Source organism: Plectropomus leopardus, chromosome 23 (assembly GCF_008729295.1).
Source record: "Plectropomus leopardus isolate mb chromosome 23, YSFRI_Pleo_2.0, whole genome shotgun sequence".
In the NCBI taxonomy this organism is placed as follows: domain Eukaryota; kingdom Metazoa; phylum Chordata; class Actinopteri; order Perciformes; family Serranidae; genus Plectropomus; species Plectropomus leopardus.
The window spans coordinates 16,586,925-16,600,433 of record NC_056485.1 but is presented as its reverse complement, the minus strand read 5'-3'; the positions used below and the strand labels follow the sequence as shown (position 1 = coordinate 16,600,433).

Genomic DNA, 13,509 nt, shown 5'->3' with positions numbered 1-13,509 from the left:
TGAGTGCCCAAGTTGCCCTTAAAGGTCAAAGGTCATCCACTTTGTGTCATAAGTATTTTTGGCGAAGTGTGCTTAAAGTATCCAAAGTGAAAGTACTCTTTATGCAGAATGGCATTTTTATGTTCTTGTTTAGGAGGTTTGACTTTTCATTTGTCAGTTTGATAAAGTATAAATTCACCAGGAGCCCAAAATACATGAAAAAAGACGCAGCTGCCTATAAATATGAACAAATCTTTCGTCACTCAAAACATTGTACAGCAACTCAACAACAACAATGACAACAACAATAAAAAAAACCCATAAAACAAATAACTTCCAGATGTGTCATACTGGAATGATAAGCAGCAAAAAATTAAAAAATAAACAGTAAAATTACCCCCCAAAAGTCCATAGCTAGCAGTAGTGTCTAGCAAGAATGATTCAGCATAACAACAAATAAACAACAATTATATAAACAACAACAACTCTGAAGTGCAAAAACGTCCAAACAAACTGGCAGCAGTGTGTTTAACAACAATAAAACAATAAACTGATGAAAAAGTTAAATAAAAACGAATCAACAACAAACAAATTTGCCAGGAAGGAAGGATACATAGCAACAACCAAAATAAAATGATGAAAAAATCCATACCAGCAAATAACTAGCATTAGTGTCTGTCAAGAATGATACATGACAAAATTAATACATAAATAAAATGTAGAAAATAAAAATAAATAACGACTAAAGCAGGAACACTGTACAGCATCTATGTCCTCTAACATAAATTAATCTAATTTCAGTACTTTTACGGGATAAAAAACGAGTATAAGCCTCAAGTAGAGAGAAGTAGAAAAGAAATAGAAAGTTTTTACTTTACCCGCCCCCCCAAAAAACAAAACTTTGAACAGGAAAAACAAAACGTAGTAACCTTGAATTATGGATCTCTCTTGCAGAACAGACATATGCAGTAGAAGTTGTGTTGTGTTTATAAAATAAAGGGATAAAAGAGTGATGTGCATTTACGAAAACCCAAAATCAGGCACCTGAGTTGTGAAACCGTCCTCGTTTTTAAGACCTCTGTGTCTTTCTTTTGCCAGCTGTGACAACAAAATCAAATCTGATTCCTAAAAGAACAAAAAAAAACCCTCTTATAATACCGAAGGTGATTTGAGTGACTGCGGGGTGACATGCAAGAGAAGTCATGGACCACATTTGACCTCCCGCTGATTTCTTTGGCGAATGGCACATCTCTGACAGGAAGGGAGGAGGTGGAGGCTGTTATAAAATAAGATAAGATAATCCTTTATTAGTCCCATGTGGGGAAATTCACAATGTTGCAGCAGCTATGAGGTAAAGAATAAGCAGCGAAAGAACAATACAATAGTTAGAAAAATAACTACACATATAAAAATATTAAAATGTTAGATAATAAACAAGATGCTGAGTATGATTTAAAAAAAACAAACAAGTTATCTGAACCTTATGAGGTTTGCTCGGACAGGAGGAGCGGCGTAAAGGGGCGGGGGGGCGGATAGGTGGGCCTCATAACAGTCCCAAGTGCTTTTGCACTAAGGAGGATTAGGCAGCCATATCTACCAGCGATTCTATAAGACGGGGTTAACCCCTGGCTGAACCTGGCCAGACATGTGCTCCGGTGATGGAGCACCGGATTGGGTTTGTTCGGGCGAAGTTAGGTGATGGATGGGGCTTGGAGGTGTGGTGGCGGTGATACTGGCGCAGGTGTGAGCGCGGATGATGGAGGTGAGGACGGCAGCCAAAGGATGGATGCTGCTTCACTGTAAAATCTGACAAGTTGATCTTACTTGCCTTGAAAAAGGCAAGTAAATATGACAGTTATTGTTGTTTTATCATATCTAATGTAAAGTTTACTTAAAATGTAGCTTTATTTACTTCTCGCCCCACAGAGGAAAGCATCGATTTCCTACAGTCGCTGGCACCAAACTGATGCTTTTTTTTGTCTTTTGAGACTGTTTTCAAACTCCTGTGTCCATTTTCAGCTACAGTTATGCCTAAATATTATTCAAACCTTAATTCATTTCATACAAATACGCTATAAAATCTGATTTTACTGAAAATAATCTTGGAAAGTAATTGCCTTGAAAAAGGAAAGTAAATATAACTATTACTCATAATTTATGTTTAATTTATATCTAATTGTTAAGTTTACTTAACTTTAGCTATATTGACTTAATTATGTGAAGTTGACGCAATTTAGAAACAACAAATAAAATACCTTGTTCTGTCTGAGTGTTTGCAACTCAGTAAACAAAGTTAGTCTGACTTAACTTGATCGTGACAAAGAGGATTTCACAAATGATGAATTAAGGAGATCTGCAAGTTCTGTTTTGTAAACATGTTTAAGAAAACGCAAATGTGATTTACTAGTTTGCAACCAGCAAACTTGATGTTGCTAAAACTTCAAAAGATTAATTTAACCAAACTTGTCATTTTTAAGTTGCAACAACTTAAAAAATTAATCACATTAACTAAATTCTAAATAAACATAGCAATTTGATATAAAATAAACATAAATTAAGATTTATAGTTATATGTACTTACAATTTTATTTTTTAAAATACTTTTATTTTTACTTTTATTTATTTAGTTGTGCTACTTCTTATAGAAGCAAAAGAAAAAAAAGCTACTGTACGTCCCTCCCACCTACAGTCCCAACATTTCAAATTACATAAATCAACACACAAACAAAAGAAACAAAAAACACAGTAATTATAAATATGACAATGATATTAATGATACATAATTTCATACATAGTGTACAAATGCTTAAAAGGGTACACTGAAAGATTAAAAAACTGTATAAAAGAATTGCTTTGGTTCAGGGGATTTCCCAGAGTGTGTATATTTCTGTCTTCTCTTTTACTGACATACATTATTTACATTTTTCAAGGCAGTCAGTTCCTAGATTTTTTTATTCCAGTAAAATCAGATTTAACAGTGCTGGATGGGTTTGTGGAAAATGACTTAAAGAGCTGAACCAGGCTGTTATATCACATGAAGCGACTGTTTGTGATCTATGGTTTTGTAATCTTAATGCTGATGGATTTGAAAAAGAAAAAAAAAACATAAACAAACTCCACAATGCTAGAGATATAATTCATGTGGAGAAATACTAAAACCACTTTATTCCTTTAAAATCCTAGAAGTCGTGTCCTCGGTGACCTTAAAGGCAGCCACGGCCCTGTTTACATGGCTATTTTATGACACAACCTCCATAATCTTCAGAATAAAAAGGATGTCACAGAAAATATCAGCAAGACAAAATAGTAGAAAAAAAAACACAATAGAAAAAAAACACTTAACAAAAGAGCATCAGTTTTCACATTTTCTTTTTTCAGTCAAAAAGAAAAAACAGTGTCTACATCAACCTAAACCATGACAAATAGAGTTACATATACATATGACAAATGACAAAATGGTGAAAGTATATTAAAGAACAAATTATTCATTATAAAATAAATAAATGAATAAATAAATAAAGAAAGAACTTAATGAATAATATAAAAAAAATAAGATATTTTCACACAAGAGGTTCCCAGCATACAGTAATATCGCTGTGATCCTGCACCCACATTAGTGTCCTTACAGAGGATAGATACAATGTACATAAAGGCCTCTTTAAGGCAGATTTATCAAAGCATTAAATAAATTAATTAATTTTAAAAAATAATAAAATGTAATAAAATAATGTATAAATTAACAAAATATATATAAAATAGATAATAAAAAAGAATAACAAGAAAAAAACAAATGCAAATTAAATGAAATATTATCTCGAGTCGATATGAAATAAATAATGGTTGCATCAAAACTATAAACGAGACAATATTTTGTTTTGTATGAAAAAAAGAGCATCCGTTTTGAAAGTGGCAGCTGATTTGGGGGTAAATTGTTACAAAGTCTCCTTTCATATTAACACCGGTTGGGTAGACTAATGAAAATCTGTACTGAAGTAAAAGTACAATTACTTCCATAAAAAAATAAATGAACTAAAAGTGAAAAAATAACTGTTTGAGGAACCTACTCAAGTAAAAGTAAGAAAGTACAGTTTTAAAAAAGGATCATGAAAAGTACCTCTTCTCTAAAAAAAAAAACCCCTAAAAAACCCCACTTTTTATTCATGTTAAAAGTTCATGTGTGTTGTTTATATGCATGTCTACACACCCCTGCATACAAAGTCAATGGTCAGCTGACCTCAGAGATTTTAAGCTACTGTGCTGTAAAAATAACCCTGGAAATTTTATAATTAAGTCTATTTAAGCCGTTATTTAGCTTGAGGTAGACAAGCTTTTCGTCAAAGCTTGCTTTGGGAAAATACAGCCCAGTCGCCAGAATAAATGTTGGCATTTTACATTTCTGCAAACCACAATTATGTATTTGAAATATTGCTTTTTTGAATCACCTGAATTACCATCTCATGCGAGCGAAAAAAGTTTTTTTTTACGATAAATGGGAGTTGTTGTTTTTTTAAATTGACATGTTTCCATTAGGCATATTTTATATTCACAATTTCAATTTGAGCAATATGAGTGTTAATGGAAACCCGCTTAGTGTTGTTTCTGGAGTCACTGGTGCATCTGTTTGTTCCATTAACCTGTAAGTTAGAGTTAAACTTGCAGATACAAACGGCTTTTATTATCAAACTCCATCGCTTAACTGTAAATAATTGGCTCTGGTGTCATTAATATAATCTGTAACAGTTTTTGGACAAAAAGGCCGATGTTTGGGTCCATCACACATGATTGAGTAGGTCACCGGTTCCGCCCATTACTCTCTGGTTTCTCCGATAAAGGCGACCACTGGCCCGTCACATACATCGCCATTGTTGCATTACATTACATACAGTTGAGTATCCATTGGTCTGTTACATCCAGTTGAATGGCCGCCTGGTACAGTTGTTTTCATTGTGTGCCGCGGCTCATCACATGCCTGGGATCAGGGGGTCTGAACGGGGTCACCGCGGGAGCAGCGAGCGGCTGGAGGGGTCATAGAAAGTGTGAAAGACTGTCACCAAGTGTCCTTCTTAAAGACTTTACCGTCACAATCCTGCATTTCACTCTGCATTATCGGCATTACACAGCCGGGCGGTAGAGTGCGATGTTTCCGTTAATGCTCTCCGTCGTCGTAGCTTAGGTCAGTTCAGCTTTAATGCATCGCACTAAAGTGATTAAAAACACAGCGATAAATATACCGGAGGGAGAATTATACAAACATCTAAACAAGCATCCTTATTCCAGCTTGGGATCATGTCGAGGCGGAGCTGAGCCGGTTTATTGAATGGACACATATGGATGCCCAGTTGATCTGTACACTGGGTCTTGAGCTGGCTTAACCTTTCTACCTCTAGCCCAGTTTGTGCCGCTCTCCTTGCAGCTGTCTGGGTTCACAGCGCAGGCCTCCCATTGGCTAACCTCTGCCCGACTGGCCTGTGTATTCATGCATGAGAGGCCCGATCATCTCGCCCTGACCTTGAATTTACCCCGCCCTGCACATTTACCCCATCCTCTCATTTTTGATCCCCTATCTTTAGTCTGGTTGGCTTTCGTCTGGCCCACTGACGTCCCATCTCTCTGATTTTGTCGTCCACAGCTGCTTCTTGCACACTTTATTATTTGAACCTTTCAGCAAAAAGGGTTAATTCTTAAAAAAAAAAATTCAAGGAAACAATTATAAAATTGCAAAAAATAGGTAAAAGGTGACCTGGAAATTAAAAAAAATGTAACGCATGAAAAATTAGGAAATGATCACAAGAATAAAACACAATAAAAGAGAGAAAAATGACCAGAAACTGGTGATTGGGTTGATGTATTTTTTTAGGCATTTGTAAAGATGTACGTCTTCAGTAGTAATCAGTCAACAATTAACAAAAACAGGACCATCAGTGTTCAATCAATGGGTCGCAGCCCAAAAATGGGTCACAGGTCCATTCTAAATGGACCGCAAGTGACCCATGAACGTGTCAAATTTGTAAAAAAAACACCACTATATTTTGAAGTACAGTGAATTTCCAGCGCAGAGCTTTTATTTTATTTTTATTCTTGTTTGTCTTCTTAGCCAACGGTTGTTACATTTTGAGAAAAAAACACTGAATATGTGGTAATTTATCTGATGTGTAGACCTTGAGCCAGTGATTAAAGCCCAGTTTACACTGCGTGATTTTGGGCTGTCAGAAAAATTGGTGTGCAAAGTCGGCCTCTTTTCGTCAGCAACAACCGCGTCCACATTCTCCTCCTCTTCTTCAGACTTTTTTTCGTCACACATAAATGCAGCTATAACGAGGGCTCCATTCATGTTTGTTTACGTTTTTCCCTCACCGTAGATGGATGACGCGCTGATGATGTTTTGTTTTTGCGTATTGACGTCGATGGACGTAGGTTGTAGCCTGCGATTCAGCAGGTGATGTAATCGCACATGCATCAAACTTTACGTTGTACCCGAGTTTCCTAGATCCATTGCACAGTGTAGTTTGCACTAAATGTATGTCTGAGGGGGTTTTAGAGGAAATCTGGACCGGTTGGGAACCACTGTGCTTGACCACACAATGACATTCACGCCTAAACTTTCACCAGTCTCGGTTTTGCCACCCTCCCCTCAGTCCTCACCTCCTCACTCGGGCTCCCCCTGCGCCCCGGCCTCGCCCCAGCAGACCAGAGTGCAGTGCGGAGCACAGAGGGCGAGGCCGGGGCAAATGCAGGTCACGTCAGATGCAGATCTCTCTCAGTAATCTCTGCCCCTTCTCTGAACCCTGGATCCCATTAAAAAGGATTTACATCCAATAGTGTAGATGTACCAAAGGCAGCTTTGCCTTCTTCTCCTCTCATGATTTTCCCCTCTAATAAAATCCCTATAAAACACCAGCAAGCTTTTTTTTTTTCCCTTTCTCCCCCGGGAACGGATAGGAGGGCTGTGATGTGAACAGAAGACTGAGCCCCGCCCACAGCGGCGGGGATAAAGGCGAGGGATTGGTTGGGAGTTTCATCTGTAGTGAAAGCTTTTAAAGGGATGTGGGTGTTTGGCAGGCGATGGCGCATGAGTAAAGTACAGAGCGAGAGATTTCAGAGAGGCGGTGTGTGAGCTAACGAGGAAGGAATATAGAAACGGCGACACAGAGATAATTTCTGCTGCTTATCCCGCCCTCCTGTCATCTCCCGCCCTCCCTCCTCCTCCCCTCTTATCTCCATCTCTCCCTCCCTCTGTGCCTCTTTTGGGTCTTTACAGTAAGACCTGCTGGCGTCAGTTATTTATCTCTGAGCTGGTGGATCCTCTCCGATCCCATTATTTGTGTCGTGGTCAGTAGCCGAAACTATGATCTCACTCACCCCAGCTGCCGGTTGAGCCTTTAGAGTGCAGTGATACTGTAGTTATCAGCCTGATTACCTCCACACTATCAACAGCTATTTTTGGCTTATAACCTATGCCACCCAATTAGGCGAGTGCCTCGTCACTCTGGTGTTTTAGAAGATAAACTGGTACCAGCTGCACGAAGGTGCTGAGTTAACACGCTACAGACTAGAAAAGAAACGAGCATCCAGTGCCAGTGCAGGAAATAGTTCCTGTCATGTAGTAAGGCTGAATGTTTTATATCTATAAACACCTTCATCAAGTGTCGCAGCTGCTTTACACTATCAGTATATAACAGTATATAACCAGTTAATTTCAACTCATTCTCATCTCAATGCATTAAATATCGCCACTTGGCCAGTGCTGTTTACATCTGTTTGCTACGTGCTAGCTATCGTCTTGTGTTTGTTGATGTTTTTGGACGGCGTGCCAATTTATGCCTGTTAAATGCAGTGGGCTTTTTTCAAAATACACCCGTTTTCACAGGAAACGTTCATTTTATGCTCACTAGATGCATACATTTCTTTCAATATAAACTTACAACGCCTCTAAAACCTTAAATTAACATCTGCTTCCTTGTGCAATGAATGCAGGTGGATAGGTTTTGAGAAAAACAAAAAAAAAACATAATGGTTTGGCTCAACATTCATACTGGAAGTAAAGCAGGCTCCCTGGTGAAGATCCAGGGTTTGTTGGACCAATCCACTGTCCCTCTCATGCACCCTTTAGGGACTTTCCAGTTTCTTATATTATGTTGTTACTGGCAGTGTTTCTAGCTGATGCTGTCTACTGGTGTATCATACCGCCGCAGCAGGTGCCATCTGGCTGTGTTAAAGGCTGACGCTGTCAGCTGGGGTATCGTACCGCTGTAAAATGTGACTTTTGGCATCAGTGTCTTTCGAAATCACTAACCAAGTGGCGGCATTTGACATGTTCACAATGAAAATGGACTGTTTATTTAACATAACCCCAATCCTTTCCTAAACTGTGCTTTCAAAACAAGCTGATATCAGCCTGTGATGGACTTCTTTATAAGGTCATCTGCTTCAGGCACGCCGCTGCGAGCGTTTATGTAGCCTGCATGCACAGAAACCTGTGTTGGTTCACAAAAAAAAAACTGATTTGCTTTTAAAGAGACAGGAGCTGAAACTAAGCAGAGTGTGAATGCACACGTCCGGTACAGACAATATGAGGAAAACATTTTTTTGAACGTTAAAGAATGTAAACATGTTTTAGTAGAAACCCAAGAACAAGCCTAAAAATGAACATAATGAACATAATACTGTACGTTCCCTGAACCACACTGTAGCTGCCGTTGACATATCATCACCTTTTAAGCAGAGGTGTATTTGTAGTTGATGAAGTTTGTTTAGGTAGATTAGCAGGTTACTGAGGAGGAAGTGGATATATTTTTTGCCATATATATTTTTTATTTTGCATTTCTTTTTTTTCCTTTTTTGAATGTTTTTTTGGGGGTCTTAATTAAAATGAAAAATATTTTTTTAAATTTTTTCCTGCCGTCTTTTCTAAACGATTACACAATGATTTTCATGTGGTATATGTGCAGTTGTGTGTAGATAAAATACATTTTTTTTATCCTCATTCCCACCTAGAAACACTCATCACCACGATCTCTCTCTCTCTCTCCCAAACACACACACACACACACACACACACACACACTGAAACTATTTTTTACTGGCAGGGCTCATTAACATTTTTTGGCAATTCATATTCTATTAAAAAGACATTCAAGAGAAATTTAAACACCTTGTGTGCACACATGACAAAGCTTCTCCAACAGTTTGTGCAGCACAATCCACAGTAAGAGACAAGTTTAAAAAAAAAAAATACAGAACAGCGTCGGTGTGTTGTTAGGTGCAGCAACATTTGTGATTTAGCTGCAGAACCGTTCCCAAGAAGTCAGTGTGATTTTTTTTCGTACCAGTCTGACCCTGATCTAAGAGCAAGCTGAGATAAAACTGAAAGTCACACACGCTCACAGTGTGTTTGATGATCCTTTGAAGTAAAGTTAAGACACAATTCAGAGTCTATCAACCTTAAATTTTTTTCAGATATCAACACAGAATCGTTTTTCTATACTACACCCACACAGCGAAACCAAAAGGTGCACTGACAGAGCGCTGGGTCTTACAGATAAATGGGGTCATGTGAGAGGTTCGCTCACTGTGTGCGTGCGTGTGTGTGTGTGTGTGACTGTCGCATGCTCAGCCCACATGTGACCTCTGTGGATGTGTGTGCGCTCACTCAGTCCTGCTGTGTTTGCATTGAACGGCACCTTCATACATCGTTCCTTTATGCGTTGTTTCTTTGGCTGTTGTGCAACCATAAAAAACGCTTATGAAACTTTTTATCAATCAATCCACCAACCCTTCACAGGCTTACGCATTTCTGCTGTTACAAGAGTTTCCTTTTAAGTCGTCTGCTGTCGTCAATCCCCACTTATCAGGGATTAGATTACTGGGTTTCTACGAAAAATCGCGAAGAGGCTGGTGGCAGTCAGTCGTGTGCATAAATAACTTCAGTGGTGGATAAACTGGTGTTGTGCAAAGGTGAGGATGAGTGGAAAAGAGAGGAGAGATAAACATGTTTGTTGTCTGGTGTAACACACTCATCTGTTCCCCTGATATCTATTGAAACAAACATCTTTTTTGTGATTAATAACTATTAATCAGCTATTTTTTATCAGGCTTTTTTGATGTTTACATTGACTGATTGAAAAATTTAATAATTCTGGTTTTAACAGGAAAAGTTTGTCTCCTGAATAACTAACTACTTCAGGACTGCTTTAGTTCCTTTGCTTTCCACACTTGATCGCTTTAGTTTGAATAATTTGTGCAGTAATGACTATGCATAATACAAGAGAAAAGATGAAAAGAAAGGATTTGAAACTGTGGCAAACTGACGTGCTTTCTTTCAAAGACATGGGAAGAAATGGCCAAGAAATTAGCAAGAAAATAGTAAAATGTACCTGAAAATTTGCAATAAAACAAAACAAAACAAACAAACAAACAAAAAACAACAGGAAAGTAACAAAACAATAAAGGTAATGACCTTAAAACAACTGCTTAAAAATTACAATAAATATGTAAAAAAAATAAATATATATATAATAATGATAATTGTAAATATAGTTCATATAGGACATTTTCCCTAAGTAAAAAAAATCTAACTTAATCCACCAATTTCTTGCAATTTGCAGGAAATGTTCTGCCAAATTCCACGTTTTTAAAAAGAAACAAAAACCAGTTTCAGGGTTCAAAGGTTTAAATGCTTGTGAGAGGCGTCTAACAAGACAAGTCATGTCGATCCAGGTTTCAAAGGGTTAAGCTGTTTATCATAACAAGGCAGTAGCAATATTTCAATTTTTAAATTCTCCTCATAAGACAATAAGTACAAACTATTACCCACCCTGCATGCCACACAGTGGGGGTTAAACTCTGTGGTGAAACTCGGTCAGGATGGTATACATTATTCATGTGTGTGATTCCTCTCAGAGGTGGCTCTCCGTGCAGCGATCTTCTGTGACCCCACCGTGCCCTCCAATCAACATCCCACCCAGCCCTGACTTTTCCACACGCTATACATTAAAGCTATGCTGCACTCCATCAATTAAACACGGCGAGCGAGGACAGGCAGAGTTCACCGAGCTTTTCTACAATCTGCTGCGGGTGGCGTGATGCCTCGTGTGGTGAAACTCTCAAATTTGCTGCCGTGACAGAAGACGACAGTGCACATTATGACTTTTTTGTGTTTTTTAAAATTTTCTTTCCCTCTAGATCCACAAAAGCTTGATTTCTGAGCATATGCACACCTCGGTTCACCATTTTCTCCTATATTTAGACTTCGTATCGTGACTGATAATATTCCCACTCTGCTATAAAGCTTTGATATCACTGCCTGTCCCCATATGTACATTTCCAGCCTGTTAGAGCCTTGTAGTGTAAGCGCAGATAAAGTGCTCGGGCCCAACCGTGATCAAATGTGAGGAGAAACACAACAGAGTTGATCCAATGGCTGGCACCAAGGGATTACAGCATCTCTGCTTGTTCTGCACAGATTTATGCGTGTATCGCCGGTTTGCTGCGAAGGTGTTGCGTGCTCTCCCCGCTCGCAACCGTGAGCTCGCAGAGCATGCTACGAGCAAAGATATGCATCAAGCAGAGGTCACAAAGAAGGCAGCCACACGTGTGTTCAGCCTGTGCAAACTATCAACTTTTGGGCATGTGAAGGGGATAATGTCGGCGTGAGTTCGTGTTAGTTAGTGAAACATCCGTGATCTGCGCACGGTATGATGTTAAAACGAAGGAGAAGGGTGAATAGTTCATGAATCACTTTTAGCAGCAGAAGATTTGTGGTTCAACATAAAGACAGTATAACTTTAAAATGTACAAAACTGGCATAAAAGCAAAGAGATTAAATTACTTTTATGATGTAAAGAACATATAAAACTTCTCGTTTTGAGTCTGATCCATGAAAAAAGCCTTAAAGTTTAGTCATTTCAGCCTGTTTTCATTCCCACGACCTCAGTTTTGCAGCTTTTTCACACCCCCCGGCATGTGATACTGACGCTACAGACACCTTCTAGGTTCAAGCCTCAACGTTTTCTTTATTGTCCCACATGGAAGAAATTTGTTTTGCATGGGTTCACATCAAAACAGAATATATAGGACGCCATCAACAACATATTAGCTCAAATAAATCAGTGGAGCTTGTGAATGGAAATGGAAATTTATACCATACCAGTTTGGCCAAGTTGACTTTAGCATCTTTATACGACGCACTGGGCCTTTAGCTAACTCCAGTGTAAACCCATTCACAGCAATACTTGATGCAACTGACAACACAGGATGAGAATGCAATGTTTATTTCTGATTTAACTCGTTCTTTGCCTGATTCTTCTGTTTCTTCGTGGTCTTTGCAGGTCAAGGTGTGGTTCCAAAACCGCCGGACCAAACAGAAGAAGGACACCACCAAGGATTCAGACAAACGCTCCTCCTCCTCAAACGAGTCGTTGGCCACCTGCAACATCCTGCGTCTTTTGGAGCAGGGCCGCCTCCTGTCGGGCCCCGCCCCGCCACCTAACTCCCTCCTGGGGCCTCCACCACACCCAGCAAACGGCTCCCTGCTGAGCAGCCCGGGCGGAGGCTCCTCCACCTCTCCGGGGATCAGCAGCAGCACTCCTCCAAACTCCCTACCAGGGGGGACTTTCGGGCTGTCGCTGCCTTCGCTGGGTGGCACCCCGCCTTCACCGCGTCTGGGCGTGCCACCGCCGCACTCCCTCTGCTTCTCCATGCCGCTGCTGGGAGGCGCTCATCATGAACTGACGTCTGCTTACGGCTGCGGCTCTTCAGCTTTTGAGCCGTACATGCGGCTGGACAGGAAGGAGGCAGATCTGGGGGGGAAGAAGACAGTTTCTTAAGTAACGTGTCCCTCGTTAGGACGCTAGAGGACTTGTTTTGTGTGAGCGCCTCTCCCCAGTCGTTCACCCCGCCGCCTGTTTGACATTTGAGCTTCAGCAGACGGGGAAAGAAAGCGACCTGGATCATGAGAAATGTGAAAAAAGAAGAAACCAGGCACCATTTTGTGCCACAGCACTGATGAGCACACTGACACAAAATGGTGAAAAAAAAGGACGAGATGTGACGGAGATGTTTAAAAAAAAAAAAAAAAGAAACTTGTGAATTTTTTGCAAAAAATGCCGTGTGTGTATGTTGCGTGAACCCTGACAGACAGATGCTTTTATCACCACTCTCTTCGCAGTGGTTTCAAGTGACTCTTCACTCTTTGTCCAGTGAGTTTGTGTGTGTGGTTTTTCTCTCTATACAGGCCTTCATTTACTGTTCAGGAAAAAAAAAATACTTGACATGGAAAGTTCAGACTGAATCAGTGTCTGAATGAGAAGAGTGGTATTTCAAAGAGAGCAGTTTGTACACATTTCAGTACATATTCCCGTACAAGTGGCCATGTTTGATTTTAGTTAATGTGCTATCACAATATGGAAGAAACACTTAAAAAAAAGAATCGTAGCATTTTAATATCAGTCTGTTTGGTGTCCAGCAGTAGTTTTGTAAATTCTTTATTTGGTTGTGTTTGTGTATGAAATAATAATGTGGTAGGATCTGGAC

General features: G+C 39.5%; 1 protein-coding gene across 1 annotated transcript in view; it reads left to right on the top strand.

The window, feature by feature from the left end:
* Positions 1 to 13,015, top strand: part of vax2 (ventral anterior homeobox 2) — a 29,172-nt gene extending 16,157 nt beyond the window's left edge. Inside the window, 1 exon segment of the mRNA XM_042512709.1 lies at positions 12,306 to 13,015. Within this exon segment, the coding sequence (XP_042368643.1) occupies positions 12,306 to 12,803 (498 nt within the window). The 3' untranslated portion in view covers positions 12,804 to 13,015.
* Positions 13,016 to 13,509: the final 494 nt, after the last annotated feature.